The 24,415-nt window shown below is 30.3% G+C and overlaps 2 protein-coding genes across 2 annotated transcripts; both read right to left on the bottom strand.

The window, feature by feature from the left end:
• Positions 1-950: 950 nt before the first annotated feature.
• LOC122579841 (abscisic acid 8'-hydroxylase CYP707A2-like) lies at positions 951-3,640 on the bottom strand. The gene is made up of 7 exons (XM_043752091.1): positions 3,381-3,640; positions 2,969-3,287; positions 2,459-2,851; positions 2,173-2,338; positions 1,957-2,063; positions 1,669-1,787; positions 951-1,510 (listed from the first exon to the last, which is right to left on the bottom strand). The coding sequence occupies exons 1-7, from the start codon at positions 3,572-3,574 to the stop codon at positions 1,411-1,413; spliced, it is 1,398 nt and encodes a 465-aa protein (XP_043608026.1). The 5' UTR covers positions 3,575-3,640; the 3' UTR covers positions 951-1,410.
• An 18,785-nt stretch (positions 3,641-22,425) lies between these two features.
• LOC122610990 (cell division cycle-associated protein 7-like) lies at positions 22,426-24,181 on the bottom strand. Its single transcript, XM_043783942.1, has 6 exons — positions 24,062-24,181; positions 23,788-23,885; positions 23,603-23,689; positions 23,349-23,517; positions 22,724-22,788; positions 22,426-22,617 (listed from the first exon to the last, which is right to left on the bottom strand). The coding sequence occupies exons 1-5, from the start codon at positions 24,179-24,181 to the stop codon at positions 22,783-22,785; spliced, it is 480 nt and encodes a 159-aa protein (XP_043639877.1). The 3' UTR covers positions 22,426-22,617; positions 22,724-22,782.
• Between the last annotated feature and the right edge of the window lie 234 nt (positions 24,182-24,415).

The raw sequence follows: 24,415 nt of genomic DNA, 5'->3' as shown, positions 1-24,415 counted from the left end.
TGATGCATACAAATGGATCATTAATTGTAGTAGTTACGTTGACATTCTTTAAAAATTATTAGACCATTACATATATTGTGTATATATCTTGGATAAACTAATAGTGATTATGGTATCAATGTATCATCAACGATTGAAACAAAACTAGCTTCTTACCCAAAGATTGGTTGTATCCATCTCATTGATGTCCTTATCATGCGAATTAAAAAGTTTTAACGATGTAGTAGAGAGGTTTAATTGTTCTGATGTACTTCGGCTTGTTGATGTCAGACCCATATAAATAAATCACATGCTACAGGCAGGTTCAATAAGATGCTTTGTGAATAATTTTCAAAACCACATGCAAATAATGTATGAATAAGGGAAACTTAAGAAGTAGACCACGTGTCATTGTGTTGAGTTAATTGGAAAGGGAGTTCCTTTGGTCCATCCATCAATCATCTAATACATTCGTATGTTTTTGTGTACAATTTCAAATGAGGAAAACATCAATCATGACTTTTCAAAAAGTACTACTCGTACATAGTATCTGTGTTTATATAGATGGATGAGCCCGAAATTTAGAAGTTTTGGGTTTAAATTCTGGTATAAGCAAAATGTTTTTAGGAATGGGAAGACATAGGTTTTCTCATAATAGTTTTCCTCTAGAATTAAGATTGGGTATACGAAAAAATATACTACTATATATTACTAAGCCAAATTTATGGTTCAAAAGAAAGAAAAAAAAAATCAAATGTGAAAGTTAAATGATTAATGAATACTCTTAAGTTTCTTCATTTTGAGTTCTTTTAGCACGTGAGAAAATGGATCTCCCAAATATATATCATCACTAGATATAAGTTTCTTCATTGAATAAGTCACACGATAATTAATGATAATTGGTTGATTAAACAATGCCGATCGACTTTGTAATTCATGTAGAAAAAGTTCATGGTAGATCAAGGATAAAATAATCATCAGTAAATAAAAATTTATTAATATTTGCCTTGCGGACTTGATACATGAAATAATGAAAAGAAAGTTAGTAGCATCTCCTTATATGGTAGTTTTTTTTTTTACCTAAATATGTTAGAAAACTTATGACCTATGTCTGCTACAACTAATTGCGGTCCCCTCTAATAAATATTACAAAAATCACCAAGAATCTTTTTTCATTTCTACTCTTGTTTGGTTAAGGAAACTCTTTATGTACAATTTAGCGTCCTGTTGAGTCTTCCTATATGCAATTTTTGCCATCATTCCCTTCTCTTCATGATGATTCTTTTATCCTTTCCATTTTGTTGACAAATTTGTCGTCTACTCGGAGCACGATCAACATCCTGGCCGGAAAACGTTTAAACATCCAGTCTCAAGACTTTGGAGTGATCACCCCTTTGAATCGTGTAAGATGTCTTATATTGACCCTCCCTTTTAAGACTGTGTCTTGGAATAAAGTTTTATTGGCAGCCCATTTTGTGGAAGAGCAAATGGGGCATAATGGATTTCATTTTGTGGGCCTACCATTGACCACCTGCACATAATAAGAAACCCCTTGTCAGCATAATTTGATTTAATAGTAACAATTACATTATTAGTAACTACTATTACTAAATTTGTCCTTAAAATAAAGTCCTTTTAAGGTAATTATATAATAATAACAATAATGAGAATTGGGCAGCTTTCACCAACCTGTATTTTGTAGTCAAATGATGTATGAGCACTAATATCTCCAGCTTGGCTAGCTCATTCCCTGGGCATGAGTGGATCCCATTTCCAAATGGCATAAATGTATTGGGTTTTGGTGCCACCTGCCAAATCACATCAATACAATGAGTTTTGGACGCATTTTATATGATCAAATATATAAAAATATATATATATAAATATATTAAAATAATGCCCCATTTGTTTTTAGCAAATCTAACTTCATTATTATATTATATTTATGATCAAGAACAATAAATTTATGATTTGTACCTCGAATCTAGACGGGTCAAACACCTCTGGCTTGATAAAATTTTCAGGACTATGGTGGATGTTTCTAAAGAGTGGCAATACCTTCCATCCTTTTGGAATGAAGTATCCTGGAAAAATAAATATAAGTTAGAATAGAACAATATAAAAATACTAAATAAAGAAAGAAACATATATATATCTATATAATATACATATGAAATAAAAAAAATCACAAACCTTCGAATTCAACATCTTCAACAGCTTCTCTAAAGGTAAAAGACAAGATTGAAGCAACTCTCATGGTTTCTTGAATGACTCTTGAAGTTATTGGCATGTTCCTAGTATCTACCCAAGTCAAACTACTCTTGTCATCTTTCCCTTTCATTATCCCCTCTTGCTCTTCCTAAAAACGTCAAAACACTTCATCTTAATACCATATATATAAATAAAATAGTACTACCACTCTATAAATAAACAAAACATTAATATAGACCCCATAGAGATAACTGTATTAATTTCTTACCGTAACAGCTTCAAGAACTGACGGATTTTCAGCCAAATATTTGATGACCCATGTCATGACACTAGCTGTCGTGTCGCGGGCTGCAAAAATGACTCCAATTATATTATCCGCGATTTGTTCGTCAGAAAGTCCTTCTTTTTCTTCCATAAATGAACCCAATAAATCATTTTGTGTTTCTTGGTTATTGTTTTCCCTTCTTAAAGCAAGAATCTTGGCCAAGATCTGGGCTAATTCCTTTCGGGCCTTCATTGACTTGTTAAATAGTGTCCCCGGAAGATTAATTGGCATCGAATTGTATCCCTTTTCAAGAATGTAATAACATCTCTTGAGATCTTCTCTATATAACACCTCATCTTTTCCAAATATAGAAAGCAATGCAACATTGAATGCGAACTGCAAAGAAATCAAATGAAATCATTAGCAAACCAGAGCTAGGATAAAAACAGGGGAAAACAGAGCTCCCCTGTTTTTGTTTTTGTTTATCTAGAATTATTTCTTGATTTCACTTACTGTTTTCATTTCTTGGAAAGTATTGATGAGCCTGTCTTCCCATGATCCCAGAGAATCAACGGCGATTGATTCGATATCTGGGATCATTGTTTTGATGGATTCAGGGGTGAATGCCCGAAGAACAAGACGTCTTAACTTCAAATGATAATCACCTTGATGAAAGAAAATTGCTTGTTTACCCAACATTCTTTCTTTACTAGCTGGAAATGTGGGCTTAAATAGGTGTGATTTTGTAACAAGAACAAGTTTAGCAGCAGCTGGGCTAGAAATCATCACACACTTACAACCCAATATATGGGTTTTAAAGATCGAACCATACCTGCAAAGAAAGATTCAAACTTTTTCAAATTAGTAAACTAAATCCATCAAGAAAATGATTTGGGTCAAGTTAAAAAGAGTAAAAATTACTAACTTTTTTACTTTGGAAGCGAAAAAGACATTTGGGTTTTGAGAGTAAAGTTGAAAGGTTTCACCGATGTACGGCCAACCAAGTGTACCCGGAGGCAAGGGGAGGTTTTTCCGGCCACCATGGATGGAAGAAGTGAAGTAAAAGATAGTTGAAATAAGAAGAATAGAAAAGGAAAAACAGATGGTAATGAATTCCATGATGGTGGGTGTGTGTGTGTGTTGGTTTGTTAATTTAGGTAAAATGGGGTTTGGATGGAAATTGGGAGGGAACAAGTGAAGGTATATATAAGTAAGCTTGGGGGTGTACCATTACAGCTAGATACACACACACAGAATCTTGTCTCCAGCTCAAAGGAAAGATGGGATGGGGATGGGGATGGGGATGGGGATGGGAATGGGTTGAGAGAAGAAGGAGCTAGGCAAGTGTTTTGCTTATGTGTCATTTGTGTATATTTATTTACTTTTGCACCTTTTTGTTTTTTCCCCTTGGATCACTCTTCCTTTGAGTAATATAATAATACAAGATTATATTTATATTGACTTTGTTATGCTTAAAATAGTAACTTGTGTTGATCAAACATTTTAATGCTAAGTTCAACTAAATGGGTTAAAATATATATTATCAAGAGTCCAAAAATGTATGTTAACTGTTAAACACCAACTTTGTATCACCCAATATTGATGTTTTCAAGTCTAATATGGAAAGCAATTATTAAATTAACAAGATAGTTGAACAAAGTAGATGGCACCAATAATTTTTTAACTTCGTATGGCATGATATAAGTTAAGAATAAGCTAAGATAAAAAGTCGCAAATAAAATTACTTTTGATTGTAAACTATATTGTATTATACTATTCATGATTAGTAGGAGAGTTTTAAAACATTTGAAGTTTGAAAATATAAACACAAACAACTCGAAGTAAAATAATTTATATTTAGAAGAAATCAATTGATCATAGATGAATTGGTACCGCCATCATGACCAATGAACAAGGCTGCAACTGCAAATTACAGGTTCATATTTTGCCAAAGGCAAGTGAAAAAATTATATCTGATGAACCATGTGTGAGAATAGTGAGTCACCAAGCATAAGTCATATGCGATGGGCTCTAGGTACCAAAACGATATATGAGATCAAATGGTTTTCCACACATTTACCTTTTTATTTTGTTTAAAAGAAAAAATAATTATAAACTATATATATAAAATTATTATCTTCTCTTTAACCAAAAATCGTGCATCTCGAAATTTTTTTGTACATCAATATACAAACTTCATATAACATGTTTTTATGTAAATAAGTTTTATAAACTAGTTCAATCTGGTTTTCTTTTGAATGGCTTGATTTTTAGGCATGGTCTTTAACTCAAAACTGTTTCTGCACGTTTTTCCTTTTTATTTTAATTTTTCATTATTGATAAAATAATGAAAGACATGGTAAATATATCTCTTAATTTAACTTAGGAAAATAAAAAGGAAAATGATAAATTCTTCTAACTAAATAGCCTAAAAATCCTTCTAACACCTTAAGAAGATGACATGTGTTATCCACTAATTTTTTTTCCTAATCTTGTCTCCTGATTTTTCCACATGACATCATCTAATAGTTAGGAGGATTTTTAGTCTTAGGAAAGAGAATTAGTGGATAACACATGTCATCTTCTTAAGATGTTAAGAGGATTTTTAGGCTATTTAGTTAGAAGGATTAATCGTTTCCAAAATAAAAAATATAAAAAAACAAAACAAAAACAGGAGTAGCGCAAGTGTAATGAGTGAGGGGTGGGGGCATGACAGTTAGAATGCAGAAAGGGCGTGTGGGAAGCGAGGAAGGGAGGGTGAGAGTGAGAATTTGGTTGACCATCCAATTCATTAAACTGGCAAGACTAAACCGGCCCCTATTCTACCCAATACCTACTCCGTACCACTCTTATCACTACTGCACCTTCTATTTTCAATGCTTTACATTTCCACCCCCTTTAACTTTACTTTTTCTTAGATATTCTCGATACCCCCTAGCCACGGGTTCAGTTGTTAGAGCCGCCAGTTTATCAATTAAAAATGTTTTTTAAAAAAAATATCTATAAGGCTAATGGGTGGTTCATAAACATACTATATAATTAGTCTTCATACATTGCTGATTGCTCCATCCCAGCTTCCACATTTTCGATTTTCATTTTGTTTCACACTTTCACATATAACAAATAATCAATTGGATTTGAAGATATGCTAGTAATACGTTTTGCTGTCTCGTCTTGCATTAGTATATAGGCATATATATATATATAGCCTATATCTGGCTTGATTATATTGCATTTAGTTCGCAATCATCATATTCAGATGCGTCCATCATGCAAGGCAAAACTAAACCATAGGCAGCCAAAAGTTTTTTTCCTTTCACTGTAAAAAGCCTAAGACATTTTTTAGATCGACTTGCAGCTTCTACCAAATATTCTTATAGGAAACGTGTGGAATAAATTTGTCCCGAAGAAGGTGAACGTATTTGCTTGGCGTTTATTAAAGGATCGACTCCCAACACATTTTAATCTTAGCTCTCGTGGCGTTGATATTCACTCTCATGGCTGCCCTTTTTGCTAGGAGGGTGTGGATATTGTGTTATATGTCTTTGCATACTACCCCTTTTTTGGTGACGTTAGATCCCTATTGGCCTCTTGGTTGAGACTACAAATACGCGGTGGTTGCCCCAATGAAATCATATCGTGGATTCTATCCTTGCAAAAACCGAGCCGTGAAAAAGACATGATCCAAGCTATTTGTTTTGTCTGGTGGTGGGTGCTTTGGAAACATCGAAATTGTGTTGTCTTCAAAGAATCGCGCCCAAGTACTTTTGAAGTTTTTAGTTCGATAGGCTCGCTTTCCTTTATTTGGTTATCAAAACGTTGTAAACTTTTTAGTTGCTGACACCGCCACCGCCGCCGCCGCCACCCTGTGTCGTTATTACCATCGTTTCCGTATTGCGTGAACATATGACTAGTTTTTATAAAATTTCTTAGTCCACATAACCCGGCCGAGCCATTAATCATTAATACATTATGATCGCATTGCAGGGTCTATATATGTAATTAGATGTTTAAACATGTCAACCTTCCCAAGAATTTAGAAATTATACATTTCAAGAAATTATCACCATACATATTATCTTTTTTGAATAAGAAACTTTTATCCGGATAAAGCTAGCAATAGTTAGGCGACTTTAAGCAAAATCGCATGTGAACGTAAAGGGACCCGTGAAAAATGAAGTATAAACTACACATGTAATTGATCATATTGATTTGAAGATTGCTTAGTTTGGCCATGTAATTATTTATTATTTCGCGCACATATATATATAATATGAAGTGATCAAGTTATAACAAAAAAATAATAAAAACCGTGAGAACTATTAAAAAAAACATCTCTAAGAGATTGGCCCTTAAAGTTAAGGGTTACGCCCGTGCCGTATCAAACCCTTACCATCTCTTGGAACGTCGCCCATCAAATTCATATCATTCTCATATACGTCCGGTGACAACCCCTTTAGAACAGATGAGGGCAACGCACGTACCGTATCCACAAATAATGTTATGATCACATGGATGCAAGTCAATTATCATATGTATGCAAATATTTTGTAATTTAATGTTTTCACGAGATGATCAAATGTGTATAGATAGTTATATGAATGTTTGTAAGCATATATATATTTATATAAACATGTGTAAGCAATCATACTGTAAATAATTTTAATTTAAAGAATATTCTTATATTTTTTTGGGTTCCTAATATAATCTTTCCATATATATATCAAATAAGAACAATCTTAAAATAAGAACACTTAAAAACTACATTTTGATGCATTAAAAGTCCATAAAACTAACATAGTGTATAATTAATTATCATTATTTAAGTGTTTAACAACACATTGGTGTATCAAAATCGAGAAAATCATGTTTTTTGTTTTATGCGTCCATCTTGGATGTATATTCATCAAAATGATGCATCCAACAAAAAACATAATTTTTTTTATTTTGACGAATCAATGTGTTGTTAAACACTTAAATAATGACAATTAGTTATGCACTATGTTAGTTTTATGGACTTTTAATGCAACAAAATGATGTTTTTAAATGTACTCACCGTTCTTATTTTAAGATTGTTCTCACCGGAGTGTTACTATATATATATATATATGGGGGATGGGAATATAAAGCTGTCAGGTCTAAGCTTAGGTGTGAAACACTCACATATTGTTTTTTTAATCCATAAAAATCATGGGGGCATATGCATTTATTTATTAAACAAAAAATAATAAAATATTAGTATGTGAGGGGTTCCAGTCAGACAACCTTATATTTCTTTTTCCCTATATATATATATATATAATTTTTAAAGATCCTCTTAAAAATACTTAAAATCTTCATATCATGACATGTGGGTCCTACCAACTATATAACCTAATCTTAACTCTTAAGTTTACTACATGTCATAATTTTGTAGTTAAAATTTTATTTAGAAAGATTATTTTTGGTATGGGAAATGATTAATCCATTTAACTAAATAGTCTAATAATTTTTTTAACCATATATGACATGATGACATGATAAAAATCAGATGGTAAAATTAAAAAAGAAAATTAATAGATACCATATATCATTTTCTAATAATTTTAAAAAGATTTTTAAACTAAATTTTAGAAAGATTTATGGTATATATATAGCTATACAGGGAGAAGAAAACTGACCCGTACGTAAGTACATGTACATCCTCCCCTGGCCTGCTGTTGTGGGCAGTGGAAGTAAAGCAAAAGGTACAGACAGGCTGGACTTTAAATGATTAAAGAGAGTATCATGCATCATTACTATTAATAGAACGGTTGTCTTCCATAATAAATGTTTTTAACAAAAAGTTACTCTTGTCTTGTGCAGGATTTTAAGTTCCATCTCTCCATCATTTTCCTTTCTTTTGTATTTTTCCTCATTTCTTTAGATTTTATGACGAGGTATTTTTTTCCAAAACCGTCGGGACTTTTTCAATGCAATGTCAGTATTTCATTACTCAGAATTCCTCCGTAGTCTATAAGACAAGTTTCTTAAAACATCTTCGTCACATTATCAAAAAAAAAATTTTTATTAACAAAACACCATTTAAATAAATACTTTTATTATGAATAAAACATTACAACACTTATTAAAAAAAAGTTACGATCCTAATAATAGAAAATAAATATTACGAAACTAGATATAATTAAAAAATCAACATTAACGGTAATTTTCCGGAAAGTGACAAACATGTCTCACTGGGCATTGCGAAGTCGATGGTGCGTCTTTCTATCACGTAACTCCGTGAAGACTCCGGATTAAATAGTGTGTTCATTTGCGTAACGGTGTTGTTTAAGAAATTAAATTCGTCACTTGATGATGAAGTAGACATAATTTTGGTGGTGTTTGATGAATGAAATGGTGTGTGATAAAATCATAAAATGCTTGTGTGTTAAAATGAGAATAAGGTGAGTGTTTAAATAGAAAAAAAAAAAAAATTGGTCCCACCTCTCGTGCGTCTTTGATCTTCTTGCGAATGACTTTTCACTGAAAACGCAGCCCAAAGGACTCCTGCTGCTTATAGCGTTCTTCGTCCTTGTGGTTGAAGACGCTCCTGCAGGACGTCTATAAGCCAAGCCTTAGTTTGTCAATGCTACATTCGCTCGCCCATAGTCGGCACAACAACGATAATATTGTTTTCTAAATTTATCTAATTTTTACATCATTTATGAGGGTGGTGAATCTTTCAATTGTTTAAAAAGGACTTAAATGCAAAAAACATATTTAATGTAGTTACAAATGGAAAGAAATACGGCAATTCCGTATTTAGCAGGAATGCAACATATTTAAAAACGTGTACATGTTTTCTTCTGTTTCTGCTACTTGTTTTTTACGCGGTTTACGTAATTAATTCCATGTTGAGAGAGGGCCATATATATATGACCCACGTTGACCGTTATCTACTTGATAATGTCTAACTCCTTTTTTTTTTTTTTGAAATTTTGGGTTGGTTATATTACGTATAAATATAATGATCTGATAAGCAGGGTATCTAATCTGTTTGCATGATTGCATCACAAATTTATATCATTTTAATGTACGTGAAAGAAAAAAATAAAAATAAAAATATGTCGAACTTCGTTTTCAATATATTGCTCCATCTCAATGAATTTGTTTTAATATATAATTAACTTTTATATATAATTTAATTTTATAAAATCTAGTATTGTGGATAATACCGAATCAAAAGTTTGCACTGATGACTTGTTTAAAGATGATTTGATTTGTATTGAATTTTTTTTTTGATGAATTACTATATATAAGACAATAAACTTATTTTAGTTTAAAGTTTTTACTCTTTCTCATCACGATAACCTCAAGGATATACTTTGGGCTTGGTAACGAATATAGCATGAGTTCAAGAGCCGTATATTGTCTATTTGGATTGGATGCCATATACATATATACATATTTGTTAAACTTATACGGGTCGAGTTAAAACAAAGTATAAACAAGCCGACTCGGTGAATGACTCGGATTTGCTCCAAACTCGTAACATGACTCGTTTTTTTGTGTGTGAGTCAGTCCGAGTCGTGTTTCGAGTCACGAGTCACAATAATTTATTAGTTTTTTAATTTATTTTATAAAAAAATTTATTTTTAACTTAATATATAAATAAAATACTATATTTCTACAAAAAAAAATACTTATATACAATTATAAAAATATATATTATCAAATATCATGAGTCCTGACTCTTACGATTCTGAGTTACGTTTCGAGTCAAAAATCAAGATTTCGAGTCTAGTTGTCTAGTCAAAAATAACGATTCCAGAGCTATGGCCATATATACAAACACATATACATAATTGTTTGCATATATAGATGATCAAACACCATACCAACATGGCAATATACATACATCCATATTCCCATATACATGATATACAGTTGACAACAGGTAGAAATGAAGGGAAAAAAAATAATATAATAAATAATCATTCATTCCAAGCAACTTCATTGCGAAGCGGTTAGCGTCCTTCTTTCTGCGCGGACCTTTAATGGTTTCATGTCGGCCATAATCACAATTGGCCTTCCACGGCGTTTTCACGATGGTCGTTAAAGATGGCCGAAATTTGTACATATGGGTTAAAAGCTATTTTATACTTTCATTTAAATTTTATTGCTAGCTAGCTAGCTAGTTTATCTTGATACGAGGGAAAGTGTTCGCGCATTGCAGCGGTGAGACTGTAAGGATGATAGGTCATAGAGTGTGATAAGCCATTTAAGTCATAGAGTGTGATATCCAAATGCTTTATCCATACGGACTCCGTCCTCACATTTAAAAAATTGTCGAAAGTATATTGAATGACATCTCTAATGAAATAGCATGAAATTTTAAGAACACCCATACAATTTTTATAATTTATCGATATACGATTTTTGAGATAAAATATTTTGAATGAATTAGATGAATAAATGATTTATGGAGAAAAGTGAAAAAAAATTAGTGGTTAAGATTTGAAGAGATGGGAGAAAAAATGAGTGGTTAAGATTTAAGGGTATTGTAGCTATATTAGCTAATGATGTTTAAAGTTATGAATAGAGAATATGGGTATTTTAGGTAATTCAAATCATGAATTGAGATTTTCAAAAAGACAAAATGCTTTATAAGATAATATAGATATAGATAAATATGTTTTCCTTCATAGAAGTGAATACTAGGGATCCGTACATATCCTTATACCAGTTTTGAAAACCAAATGAAGATTGGGACTATACCTCGGAAACCAATTCAAAACCTGGACAAGCGGAACCATTTAAGGATGACAAAAATTCCGTATCCGATGAGAAATTCGATATCAGTAATCAATTTGACCGAGGAATCCCCGAATTGACCGGGGATAGGAACGGGTAAGGAGATATAATTCTATTCCCCGATAGGAATGGAGATTGGGATGAGAAATCGTAAATTCTCAATCCCCATATTTGAACCCGAAAACACTATATAATTTATTAAAATTACTTTAAGTTTTTTTTATATATTAGAATTATTTTATGTTAACAAGTTCTTGTTTAATACCTTTTATGTGTTATATTTAATTTCTCATTTATTTAACAAATATGTTAGTTTGTATATAGAATAAAAAAGTCAAATTATACATTCTATTACTTATCTTATGCTACAATAAATTTATATGTGTATTCGAAAAAAGATCTCTCCGATACTGGGAATGGGGATGGGGATTATAAGTAAAAACCGGGGATGGGGATGAGGATCACCGACAATACCTGTCCCATTGTCATCCTAGAACCAGGCAAGGACGCACACAGGATAGATACATCAAACTTGAGAGCCCATATAGCTTCGTAGGTTAAGACTCTTTTGCATTTTAACTTTTCAGTGTATACGATCGAATTAAATGCTTATTCATTTAATAATCTTATACTATTACAGTAAATAATAATAATTTGAAATATTTAACTTAAGATAAGAAACAAAGAAGCATTTGATGACACATTTTTATACTACAACAAATTTCCATTTGTTCACATAAATTACTTCACATCTTTATAATGTGTCAAGAGTTCATACTTATAAATATGTGAGAAGTACTCCTTTAAAACCGTGCACATATTTAAGAAATTAAAATCTTTTCACACTTACATATATAAATACAAATAATTCATATTTTCGAGTGTGTAATTCATAATAACCCATATACCGCCTTTGCTGTATTTAAACTTTTCAATGTATATGAATTGATTATACTAAAATAGTAGTTATCTAACATACACTATTATTTAATACTCGTATATAGTTGTCCTACTTTTTAACTTTAATTAAATATAGGGTTATTTACTAAAATGGTACCTGGATTATTCATCATATTACTGGTTTCATACCTATAACTTTTAAATTACTCTCATCATACCCCAACTTATCAATTTTTCACTCGGACGATACCTGACTTGACGGGCGTCAGTTTGACCGTTAAGTTGGGGTATGACTACCGTAAATTTTAAAGTTTTAGGTATGAAACTAGTAATATGGTGGATAGTCCAGATATCATTTATGTAATTATTATTATTATTATTATTATTATTATTATTATTATTATTATTATTATTATTATTATTATTATTATTATTATATTATGGCTGTTGTTGTTGTTGTTTTTTTAATTACACAAAGTACATCGATATTTTTTTTGTAAATAATTATATTTATTTCATAAAAGAATACTTTATTTTTATAAAAAATTATTGTAAATATTTAATTTTTTATTAAAAACTATTAATACTTCAAAAACTATTATTTATAAAATTTATTTTTTAATAAAATAATATTTTCTTTTATAAAAGATCATTTTTAGTACAAAGTTTTTATTTTATAAAAATATTTTTCAATCTTCTTTTTAAAGGGGTGAACCGGAAAGAATATCATAATTTCTTGTATTGCATTAGTACCTGTACAACTACTATGTAAGGTTTGAATCAGCTCAAAACAGATTTAATCAACTCCATGTGGTGGTATCCATTCAAGACTTCACGTTCATTTATCAATGTTTTACATGAAATTAATGTACTGTTTCCGATTTACTTATTTTTTTTAAATAAAAAATAAATAAATATGAAATAAATAAAATCATCATAGATCTATAATTTGATTGATTAATAGTTTTTAATAAAAAAAACTAAATATTTACAATATTTTTTTATAAAAATAAAGTATTCTTTTATAAAATAAAAGTAAATATTTACAAAAAATATCAATGTACTTTTTAAAATTATTTATTCCTAAATAATACTTTGTGTAATTAAAACAACAACAACAACCACCATAATAATAATAATAATAATAATAATAATAATAATAATAATAATAATAATAATAATAATAGTAAAACATCACCTGCATTAGAAATTAATAGGATTTACAAGAAATTATAGTAATAATATAATAATAATAATAATAATAATAATAATAATAATAATAATAATAATAATAATGGTTAATTACATAAATGACACCTGGACTTTCCACTATATTACTGGTTTCATACCTAAAACTTTAAAATTTACCATAGTCATACCCCAACTTAACGGCCAAACTGACGCCCGTCAGGTCAGGTATCATCCGTGTGGAGAATTGATAAGTTGGGGTATGATGAGAGTAATTTTAAAGTTATAAGTATGAAATCAGTAATATGGTAGATAGTCCAGGTACCAATTCAACTAACCAAATCATTAACTAAATATAGGAATAACTTATTCAGTCCAATATAAAAAAATTTCTAAAGTTTTTTTTTATGTGTGTATCTAACGATATAAGTTTTTTATAACCTCTTTTACTCAAAAAAAGGCCTTTCATTAACCTTTGTTGAGGTGCTCTAATACAACCAATTAATCAACTGCATTTTCTTAGAGTATGTCATCATTTAACAAAAATATCATATAATATATATTCAGAAGGCTTTGTGATATTTTTTAAAGGTGCATTATTGCTATATTTAAAAGATCAATTGTATCTTTTGTCTTGTTCAAATCTAATGAATTGCTATTAGTGGCCACCCTACGAGTAGAAAGATCCTTGATGCCTTTCTTTTTTTTTTCAATTTTATTAAATAAGAACATTTTGAACCGCTAGCATTGGTCGAAGTGTGCATCATTTTTAGCTTTTCGGATACATATTGTAAAAAATAGACATTTGTATGTTATTTCGATATCACATGTTACATATTTTACTTTTGAGACCTTAGAAGACCCAAAAGTTTAGAATATACACTATTTGCGTACAAAACTAGCATTTGGTTCATCAAATATATATAGACCATTTTATTATTATTATCAAGAACCTGGTTTTAATATGTATATATACAATAGATGAGTTTTGTTTAGAATAATGGTCTGGATACATATCTTATGAGTTATGAATTATGATATAGTATAACATATTCCAGTAGCATTTTCAGAAAAGAAGATTTTGATCGACGAAATGCAAAATTGGTACATGATCTAGTAATAGTTCTTTTGTTTATTGCAAGAAGACAAACTAAGTTAGAGATAAAAAGATATGCATGTATAAATAAAGTCTATGTGAACGGAGGTGGTTGTCCTAATCGGTAAGAACAAGAAAACACTCTAGATAAACTTACGATCAATGTATTCGATCTTAGTTTGATAATTGACAGAAGAAATTAAATCAGCTGGGATAGGAAAATGAGTGGTTGGTGATGAATTCCTTGGCTTTGGATGCGTGCGAGCGAAAAGCAAAACTTACTATACAATCTAGATACAGTTCAATGACAGATATTTAAAAGTTCAAAAGAGAAAAAAGATATCTAACATATAATGATTGTTACTGGGAAGTAGTTTTTTTTTTTAAGGTTGAGAATGGTATGTTGTAAATAATTTTATTAAGTATTTTAAGGGCAAATCTAGTATTCCATCCGTCCCATTTTAGTTGTCATGCTGAATAACTTTGACCGTAAATAACTTTGTTTGTACTATATAGTAGTTAATGAAACTTATATGAACGAAAAGTATATTAAAAAGCCAATCCATTTATATATTTTATATCAAGTGTTACATGACACAAACAAAGTTATCTACGGTCAAAGTTAGTTAACATGACAACTAAAATGGGACGGAGGGAGTATTTCAAAGACGGAATAGTTTATTTTAAAAATGGAGCATTTGCCTTTTGCTTTATAAGGGTGTAAAGATAAAAAAAAATTAAATATATATATATATAATATATAATATAAACATAATGAATGTTGGCACGACACACCTCTTTTCCGGCCATGTATATTGTTTTGAATTGAATTTTTGAGGGGTGTTTTTTGATTTTATGCAAGTACAATACATGAATTCTTATAACATGTGACAAATGTAAGATCAATTAATACCAAAATAATTCTATTGGGATTTGCAATTATAATACATGAATTCAATCTGTTTTTTTGTTTTACGGTTTTATTTTTGTTCACTCCTGATTTATATAGTAGTTTAAACAAAGTTACTCTTTTTCATTGGACAAATATATAGAATTGATTTGTGTAAATAAGTCTAATATCAAAGATGAAGATAAAGTTAACAATTGGATGCCAAACTGTTGGAACTTTCTTTATTTGTATATAACACAACTTGTCTCACACTGGAAAAAGAAACAATTATTTCCCAATTTATAAACACAATACAAGTTTTCTTAAACTAGAGCGGTGCCCGCGCGTTGCAGCGGCGACGATCTATAACGCTTTAGACACTGTAACGGTTTATAACGTTTAGTTTTCATGAGATGCATCAATGCAAGATCTAACCACATATATCATTCTAAAAATAAGTCGCATATTAGGTGCAAAAAATAATGAAGTGCAAACACTAATCATGAAAAATAATCACTTACAATTGTATGAGAGGAGACTAAGGCAATTAAAAAAATAAATAGTCAAAGATTAAAATATAATACGAATATACAAATGACATAATTGGTTCGTAATTTCGTGAGTTATAAAAAAGGTAATTATTGTTTAAACATTTTGTAATATAATCTATGACAATTAAGATGTTTTTTCTTATCTGTAACAATACCTTCAGCAATAATTGTAGAGTTAATGGTGATTTTATAACAATAGGGGTTTTAGATAATTGTGGAGTTTTTTTTTATTAAGGGTAATTTTGGAATTTTAAGGATAAGGTGTGTAAAGGTAGTTTAAGTGTAGAGGGTATATTAGGTAATTTAAAGGTAGAAAGTTGAATGGAAGAGAGGGTAGTTTATTTATATAGGTAGTATAGACAAATGGTTTAAGCCATTTATTGCTGTTGGATTGGACTGGGCTGATAGTCAATATGTGTGTGTGTCGAAGATAATATTCGGCTTTATTAATTTATCAAATTAAAATTCATATTGTTATAAACTTTATTATTGAATCAACAAAATTCATATTGTTATACAATGATGATATGAAGAACTAAAAAATAAAGACTAAAGAGAAGGAGACTGAGAGTAGAAAATGTTCGTCACTACTGTATACAATTACAAGGTATGTTCCAATATAGAGAATATGAAGCCTAAATATAGGAGCATGATTTTGCGTAGTTAATTACATACCATATATATTTGGTATATAACACATATAACATTTGTTGTGTCTTAAATTTTGAATATTTTAGATATTATTATATTTAAATGATTATTTAGTGTCAAAATATCATATAAGAAATGGGAATCCTTCACATCTTAATATTTAAATCCATAAAATATGGGCTCAATTTTTTATTCATTATTTAATAAAAAAATTAAAAAATTAGTATACGAAAAGTTTTATATCTAAACTTGTGTACATATAAGCCACTACATATCCACTTTTATCGTATTACTAGTTAATCAACCCGGGTTTAACCCGGGCATGTAAATTAAAATTTTAAAATATAAAATAAATTATATATTTTTATGTAATATATGTTTTTAAAATATTATAACTTGATATAAATCTAATAATTTAATTAAAACAATAATTATATAGTTAATAAATCAACTAAATAAAAAACATACATTTTATTTGTAATAATATTATATAAGAGAGATTTTTTATTCTTTAAATAAATGATTGATATTTTAATTAAACATGTAAAGACCTATTGCTATTTTATTTATATATATATATGACATCATAATTAAATAAAAAGAATTTTTAAGTGAAATATGGATTTGTCATATCAAAATCTTTTTAATAATACCTATAAAAAACAATCTTGTTTTATTATATATAGAGATATGTATTCGTATTATATGTATTGGTTTACCAAGTTTTTAATTATAAACATTCTATTAATAACAACAAATACAATTTCTATATACATATGTTTAATAATTCAAAACCAGCAATTGGTGAAGTCGACTGTCGTATCGCCATCAGCTTTTGATTTCAATCATCGTGCAATGCGTGTATTATTTCGAATTATATATAATATGTATGTACGAATTATAGCATTTCAGCAAGTTACTTATATCTATTATTTCAAAACCGCATACTCAGATATTTAATTATTAACACACACATAAGGCATCATGAGAAAAAACTGTGATTTGAGGAAATAATCTTGATGTGACATTAAGCAGCATAGTTGGATTAGTAGTAAATACCCTTATCTTTGGAGACAAAGGTCATGGGTTCAATCCTCATCCCATACAAAGGTTGGAGGGCCTTTTCTATCATTTAGGTAGAAACTGGAAGCAGCCTCTCTACTTTGGTAGAGGTAAGGTCTGCCTACATCTTAACCCCCCTCATACACCGTCGAGGTATTGGGGTTCAAAACCCGCGGAAAGCGGCACTGAACAGTTACTTACTAATCTTGATGTGACATTATTATGATGCTCGCGGGTGCTCTAACAACTTAAAAAGACAACCGAATTGAGATCTTAAATGGCATAGTCTTTAATTTGAGGGGAACAACTGATAATGGAAAATTATTGGATAAAACTTGAAACCTAATTTTTGCTTACGAAATGTGCGTGCGTGGAAAATCTCCCCACACCAACAAATTCCACTCTATGTGCATGGCTATACGCGACCCACTTCAAGTATCAAGAAACACCCTTTTATAAATTAGAATATTATTCCAAACTTTTCATCAACTTGCTATTATCTTTATCTTAGAAATTAATCTGTAATTATAATAATGAATATATTATACATATTCAAATAGAATCTGTGGGTAGTAATGCAAAACCATGGTCTTGTGTATTTTTATAAAAAACCAAGTATCTAGAAAATTAGTAATTTAGTATACAAACATTAGTATATGAGAAATGACAAATCTAGCTTGTTAATATCGGATGACATTTGATTCCAATATATCTCTTTACAATTTCATCTTGTGAGTTTTCTTTATGATCATTATTTTATGATTAATGAATACGTTGTTATAAGCAAGTCTAGGCGGAGCTAGCGCTGGGTTTTTCAGTTGCTGCAATTGGGTAGGAGGTTTTTGAGGTTGTTAAGTCATTTCAGGCTGAGCATTTATTTCTCGTATATCACTCCACACCGAGAAGAGGGATGTGTGTACCTCCAGCAAAACAAGATGGAACCATAGTCTTATAATTAAGTAAATGAGATGTTAAAAATGACTTAATCTATACTTCTTCTTTATAATAGTAATTATCATCCCCCTATTTTTAGAAAGTATTAGAAAATGGTTAGATACAAAAGTACTAAATTACTCTTAATAAACATCCCCTATAAAAAGGGTTATTGGAGACTACCAAATTTGTCCTTAAAGAATTAATTTACAATTTAAACTCTTATCTTGCTAATTTACACTATCAGTCTTTATCTTCTAAGATGTTTCCACTATCATCATTACATCAACTTACACGGTTACACCACTCGACACCAATTGTCGATTTCATCACCACCAGTCACCCTCACTGACACCACTAAACCGCCATCGCCGTCACCGCCGTTGCATTGCGCGGGTACCATGCTAGTTGTCCTTAATAAACTTTTTATATGAACTAATTTACCACATAAGTCTTTATCTTACTAATTTGCATTCGAAACTTTTAACTTTCATAATATTTTCACTATTACATTTACATCGGTTACATTTACATCAACCTACACTACTCACTGCTACCACCAACACCAATAATCGCCACAATCACTACCCAATCAACGTCACAACGCAATCGTTGCCACCATTGTCGCATTGTAAGGGTGTTGTAATAGTACTTTATTAACGGAAAGAATTGTGAATGGTGCCTTTCCATTAAGATTGTGAAATATAATTGATCCTTTTTTTTTAATGCTCCAACGAGAGAGTAGATCGAATACCTAGCAAGATTTTTTACAAATATCTAAAATAGTGTGTATATTTAACTAATTAATGCCATTCCAATAATAAATAAATAAATAAATAACAATTAATCTTTTGCTACAACTATATATAGAATGTAGAAACTAGAAAATTGAAACTACCGGCCGGGGGTTTATCTATTTACTAATGGAGTGGAATGTCAATGACACAAACGAAGTGACAAGATCGAGAGGAGTTGAAATTAGTGGAGTGGAGTGGAGTAGTGAGATAAGGAAAAGGAATTGTAGTCACGGAAAGGATTTTTCAAAAACCCCACACAAAATATATGATGATATTTTTTGGTGGCTACAAAGTTGTGGGCTGTAAGCCACTCCATAAATTAATTCCTATATATATAATATATCATATAATATATATATATATATATATAGGAGGGGTTATTTGAGAACTCTTAAAAAAAAAGAACTCAAGAACTCTTATACACCTTTTGATCAAAGAAAATGGATGAACAAGATTAAAAATAAAAAAACTCCTTTCAACACTAGAGGTGTATTTTCGCTAGCTCCTTTTTTTTTTCTCTCTTACTTTAATAGAATTCTATCTAATTCACTAAAAAACTTTTATCTCACAAACCGTAAATCGTTAGACGAAAAGAAAAACATGAGTAGTCTTAGAATTTCATCCTCTTTCATTAGAGATGCGATTCGATATACTTTTGACGACTTTTTAAATTTCGTTTTTTTTTCCATCACGTTCATCTTGCACATGTGTAAGTTGTACTTACTTATGGGCAAGTTGTACTTACCCCTAATACATCCCGCTCTAGGGTCTAGGGTTTGAAGGTCGAGGGTTAGCCGTAACCCTCGGGCTTCAAACCCTAAACCCTAGAGTGTGAACCCTCATCCTTTTTAGGTTTTTAGGGTTTAGCATTTAGGGTTTAGATTTTCCAGGGTTTTTAGAATGTAGCGTCCCTCTCGGATTAGCAATTAAGCTTTAGGGTTTAGGGTTTGAAGTCAGCTAACCCTACAACTTCAAACCCTAAACCCTATAGCGGGAACCCTCATCCGTTTTAGGTTTTTAGGGTTTATCATTTAAGGTTTAGAATTTTTAGGGTTTTTAGAAAGTAGCTTCCCCATCGGATTAGAAATTAAGCTTTAGGGTTTAGCATTTAGGGTTTTACAATGCGTCCGCATCATTTTTGAACTTTATAAGTAACTTACACATGTGTAGGTTGTACTTACCCATGGGCAGGTTGTACTTACGCATGGGCAGGTTATACAACTCACTACTTTCAGGTCTTTCCTACACATGTGTAGGTTGTACTTACACATGTGTAGGATGAACGTGATGAAAAAAAAAGCTAAATTTAAAAAGTCGTCAAAAGTATATCGAATCGCATCTCTAATGAAGGAGGACGAAATTTCAAGACTCCTCATGCTTTTTTTTCCGTCAAACGATGTATGGTTTGTGAGATAAAAGTTTTTTAATGATTTAGATAATTTTTGATTTAATAAGAGGAGAGAGAAAAAGAGTGTTGGACAACTTTTTTAATAATGACAAACATGCCCTTCCTGATCTTGATGAATGTAGGGCTGAGATTGGTTCTCGCGTTTTTTTTTTAGTGGTTCTCAAAATAACTCACCCCTATATATATATATGTATATATAGAGTTAAGTTATTGTGAGAACTAATAAAATGTCGAGAACTGCGAGAACTAATCAAGACTATCAGATTAAATAAATCAATGGTTAAAATGAGTCGATGGCATTTATGTAATAATGTTGAATACAAATTAATTTAATAATAGATAACAATTAGTTAAGGGCATAATAGGAATATGAAAGAGTAAAAAAATGAAAACGAAACACACGTTTAGTTAGTTCGAAAATCATGGAACTCACATTTTAAAAGTTTGTCTAACTTCTTCTTAACTTCATATTATATTAATTAATATTAATAATTATTGATGCATATATTTTTTTCAAAATTTTTTTTGTTTTACAATTTATTTATTATATTAATCAAGAAAAATATAAATAATATTTTTATTGAAAAAAATTTTATTTTTTAGTTGGTACACATGTGAGTGTTAGCTTGTACACTTGTGAATGGCGAATTTCACAAGTATTGTACACATATGAATTACCTTATTCAGTTAAATTTTTTTTATTATAACAAAGTATATCTTTTATTTCGTACACATGTGAATAATCCAATTTATAAGCGTATAAGTATTCTTTTTATTGTAAAAAAATATACATTTTAGTTGCTACACATGCAAACGTTAGCGTGTACACATGTGAATAACCAAATTCACAAGTGTTACACATGTAAATGACCCTATTTACAAGTGGTACACATGTGAATATAACAAAAAAAATATCTTAAAAATCATAAAAAGTTCATTTGTTTCGTTATTTATTTTAAAAAACCATCTATTATTTATGCATATTAATTATTATTATTATTATTTGAACAGTATAATATATGCTAGTTATTAACTATTATTTATTTAAATTAAATCATTTATGAACTACTCTGTATATTGTATTCCATGTATATTTACTTTAAAGGCAATTTGTATCTTACACTTGCCATGAACCATAATGTATATGAAATATGCATAAGAATACTTAATTTACGGATGTTTTGAATTAGAAACCGTTAGATCCATAATTCTAGGACTTGTTTTTAGGATTATTTTAAATATTAATTGTTAAAGTACAATTATACCCTTATTCACAATTAATAAAATATGGTTCTCGTAATTCTCGACATTTCTTTAGTTCTCATTTTATCTTTTTACTATATATATATATATATATGTTTTAGGTAAAAACAAATATTAAAGTAAAACAAATAAAACAATATATTTATTTTCACTGAAAATCATCATACATCATGAAAATTATCGTGCATCCATTACTAGAGAAAATATCTTTAATGACACCGATTGCATGTCATAAAAGAGATCAGATGACACGCTTTTTTGTGTCATAAATCAACCCGTCATAAAGTTTTGACACGCTTTTATGACACCCTTTTACGACATACTTTTATAACACTATTTTATGACACTTTTTTTTGCATGTCATGGTTCAAATTTCTTTTTTTTAAAATAATATTTTTTATAAAATTACTAATATTAACACATTAAATTACAGTTAATCTCATAATACAAATAAATATACAAATAGCAAAAAAGCGCATTTTATATATATCAAAATAATGTGTTTCATACAACCACAAGTTATTTAAAAACCGAACACAAATTGCAGTAAATCAAACATGTCTAAGCTACGTTGTGCAGGAACCTCAAAATCAGCCGGAAGCCTGGGAAATTGCTCATTATATCTAAGTGCTAATACTGCACCTCTAACCTGCAAATCATATTAAGAAATTAAGCATGTCACAAGAAGACGATGCCTCAAAGATCATCACAAAAATACTATGTATTGCAAGTTCCATAATAGAGAGCATACCCACCCATATCCACACTGAAAGTTTCAGAATCGGGCATTTTCTGTTTTTCTCTTTGGATTTCATCAACTCTGCGTAAATAACAAATAAAGGGTGTTTAAAAAACCTTAACTTTACAAAATATCTAGCTATCAAACTCCAAAGTAGCAAAATAACAAGCCAAGGAGCTACTAAACAAAAGATTTCACAAATAAATTCAACATATGATCAGAAAGGTCAAATGAGCTTAAGATATTGGTGAAAACAAAACAGGGTATTGAAATATTGGTGAAAACAAAACAGGGTATTGATATACCATAGGGACAAAAGTTGCTAATTACTCTAAAAAGGTTACTTAAAAAGGAGTTACTCTAAACGTACCGAGTAATTCTAATACATAAACTTCTTAAACCTTTCCTCTTAAGAAAAGGCAACACTGTCATTGTAATTATTCAAGTTTTGGCATTCTAATAAATTATTAAAAATAATGTTAATCTCATATAAAAAGTGCTTCAACACAACCTGATGTTTCAACCCATAAAAGATTACCCTAGTTGACCCAAAAACACCTTGAACATTTAAAGTGACAAGTACAACCCACATCTGGTATACTCTTGTAAATAGAAAAGTAAAAAAGGGAACAGAGTCACACCTCTGCTACAACATCTAGCTTTCTTGGTGAAGCGGTTGTTCCTTTTGCTCTCTTGTAATTACTAACATTTTGAACACCTTTTGCATCAATCAAGTCCAACACAGAAGAAAATCCACCTGCCTTTCCCATTTTGGCAAGCTGACCAGTGGGCTGTTGACCACGTTTCTTCCTATGGTTTATAAAAAAAACTCTCAAATTTCATTATAATCTCAAAAAAAGCAGAAAGTAAATATGGTATAAGTTCACAAACATACATGCACGTGCTGCAATTGCATATACCCTTACACTTGGGACAATCCCATTGATCCAATAACTCCACATCTTCAGCTTTTTCCCCGTACCTAACTCAAGATGAAGCATATGCATCAACAAAAAAATAATTTCAAGATATATACTTCTATGAAAACATAAACATGACATAACAAAGTAACAATCTGACCTGTTTAACAGGCATTTTTTGCAGTACTTTATGGGGCATGGCTTAGTCTTTTCCAGATTTTTGAAGGCAACATATGCCGTATAGGTCTTTTGCTGGCACTTTAAAACACGCAAACAATTAGATAAAGTTTACTACTTTTTTTTGGCAAATATCAAAAACGAAAACTTGGATATTCATGTGATTGCACAGAATTAATTCCAAACTGAAACGATGATCATCAACTAGAAATTAACACACGAAGAAAGGCTCACAACTATAACCCCATACAAACTACCATAGTAAAAAAGGAACCAGTTAGTGTTTCTTTAATGTGGTCCATTTCAACTAGACGTTGCAATGTGATACCATATGTGTGACTATTGCTCGTGCTCGTGCTCATGCGTTCATCCGCCATCGAATTGTTAAATCTGAAAATGGGAACATATAACAACACTTTCAGGAAACTAAGCAAATAATTACAAGAAGAAGAAGAAATTCAAAATAACCCCTAAAACGAAATTAATATATATCTATATAAACTTTCAAGATTTAAAAAAAAAAAAAAACAGAAACTCGACATTAATTAGTAGGGCTGTAAATGGTTCGGTTCGGTTCGGTTAGCTAGAAATTTCGAACCGTTTTTCGGGTT

Source organism: Erigeron canadensis, chromosome 8 (assembly GCF_010389155.1).
Source record: "Erigeron canadensis isolate Cc75 chromosome 8, C_canadensis_v1, whole genome shotgun sequence".
Lineage (NCBI taxonomy): Eukaryota > Viridiplantae > Streptophyta > Magnoliopsida > Asterales > Asteraceae > Erigeron > Erigeron canadensis.
Note: the sequence above shows the minus strand (reverse complement) of the source record. Positions and strands in the feature narration are given on the sequence as shown.

Coding starts and splice junctions, on each gene's coding strand:
- LOC122579841 (XM_043752091.1), bottom strand. CDS start 3,574: ATGGAATTCATTACCATCTGTTTTTCCTTTTCTATTCTTCTTATTTCA. Junction 2,852..2,968: donor CTTTCCAAGAAATGAAAACA/GTAAGTGAAATC, acceptor ATTTCTTTGCAG/TTCGCATTCAATGTTGCATT. Junction 1,511..1,668: donor CATTTGACTACAAAATACAG/GTTGGTGAAAGC, acceptor TATTATGTGCAG/GTGGTCAATGGTAGGCCCAC.
- LOC122610990 (XM_043783942.1), bottom strand. CDS start 24,181: ATGGCGGATGAACGCATGAGCACGAGCACGAGCAATAGTCACACATAT. Junction 23,886..24,061: donor CTGGTTCCTTTTTTACTATG/GTAGTTTGTATG, acceptor CGTGTTTTAAAG/TGCCAGCAAAAGACCTATAC. Junction 23,518..23,602: donor TGCAATTGCAGCACGTGCAT/GTATGTTTGTGA, acceptor TATAAACCATAG/GAAGAAACGTGGTCAACAGC.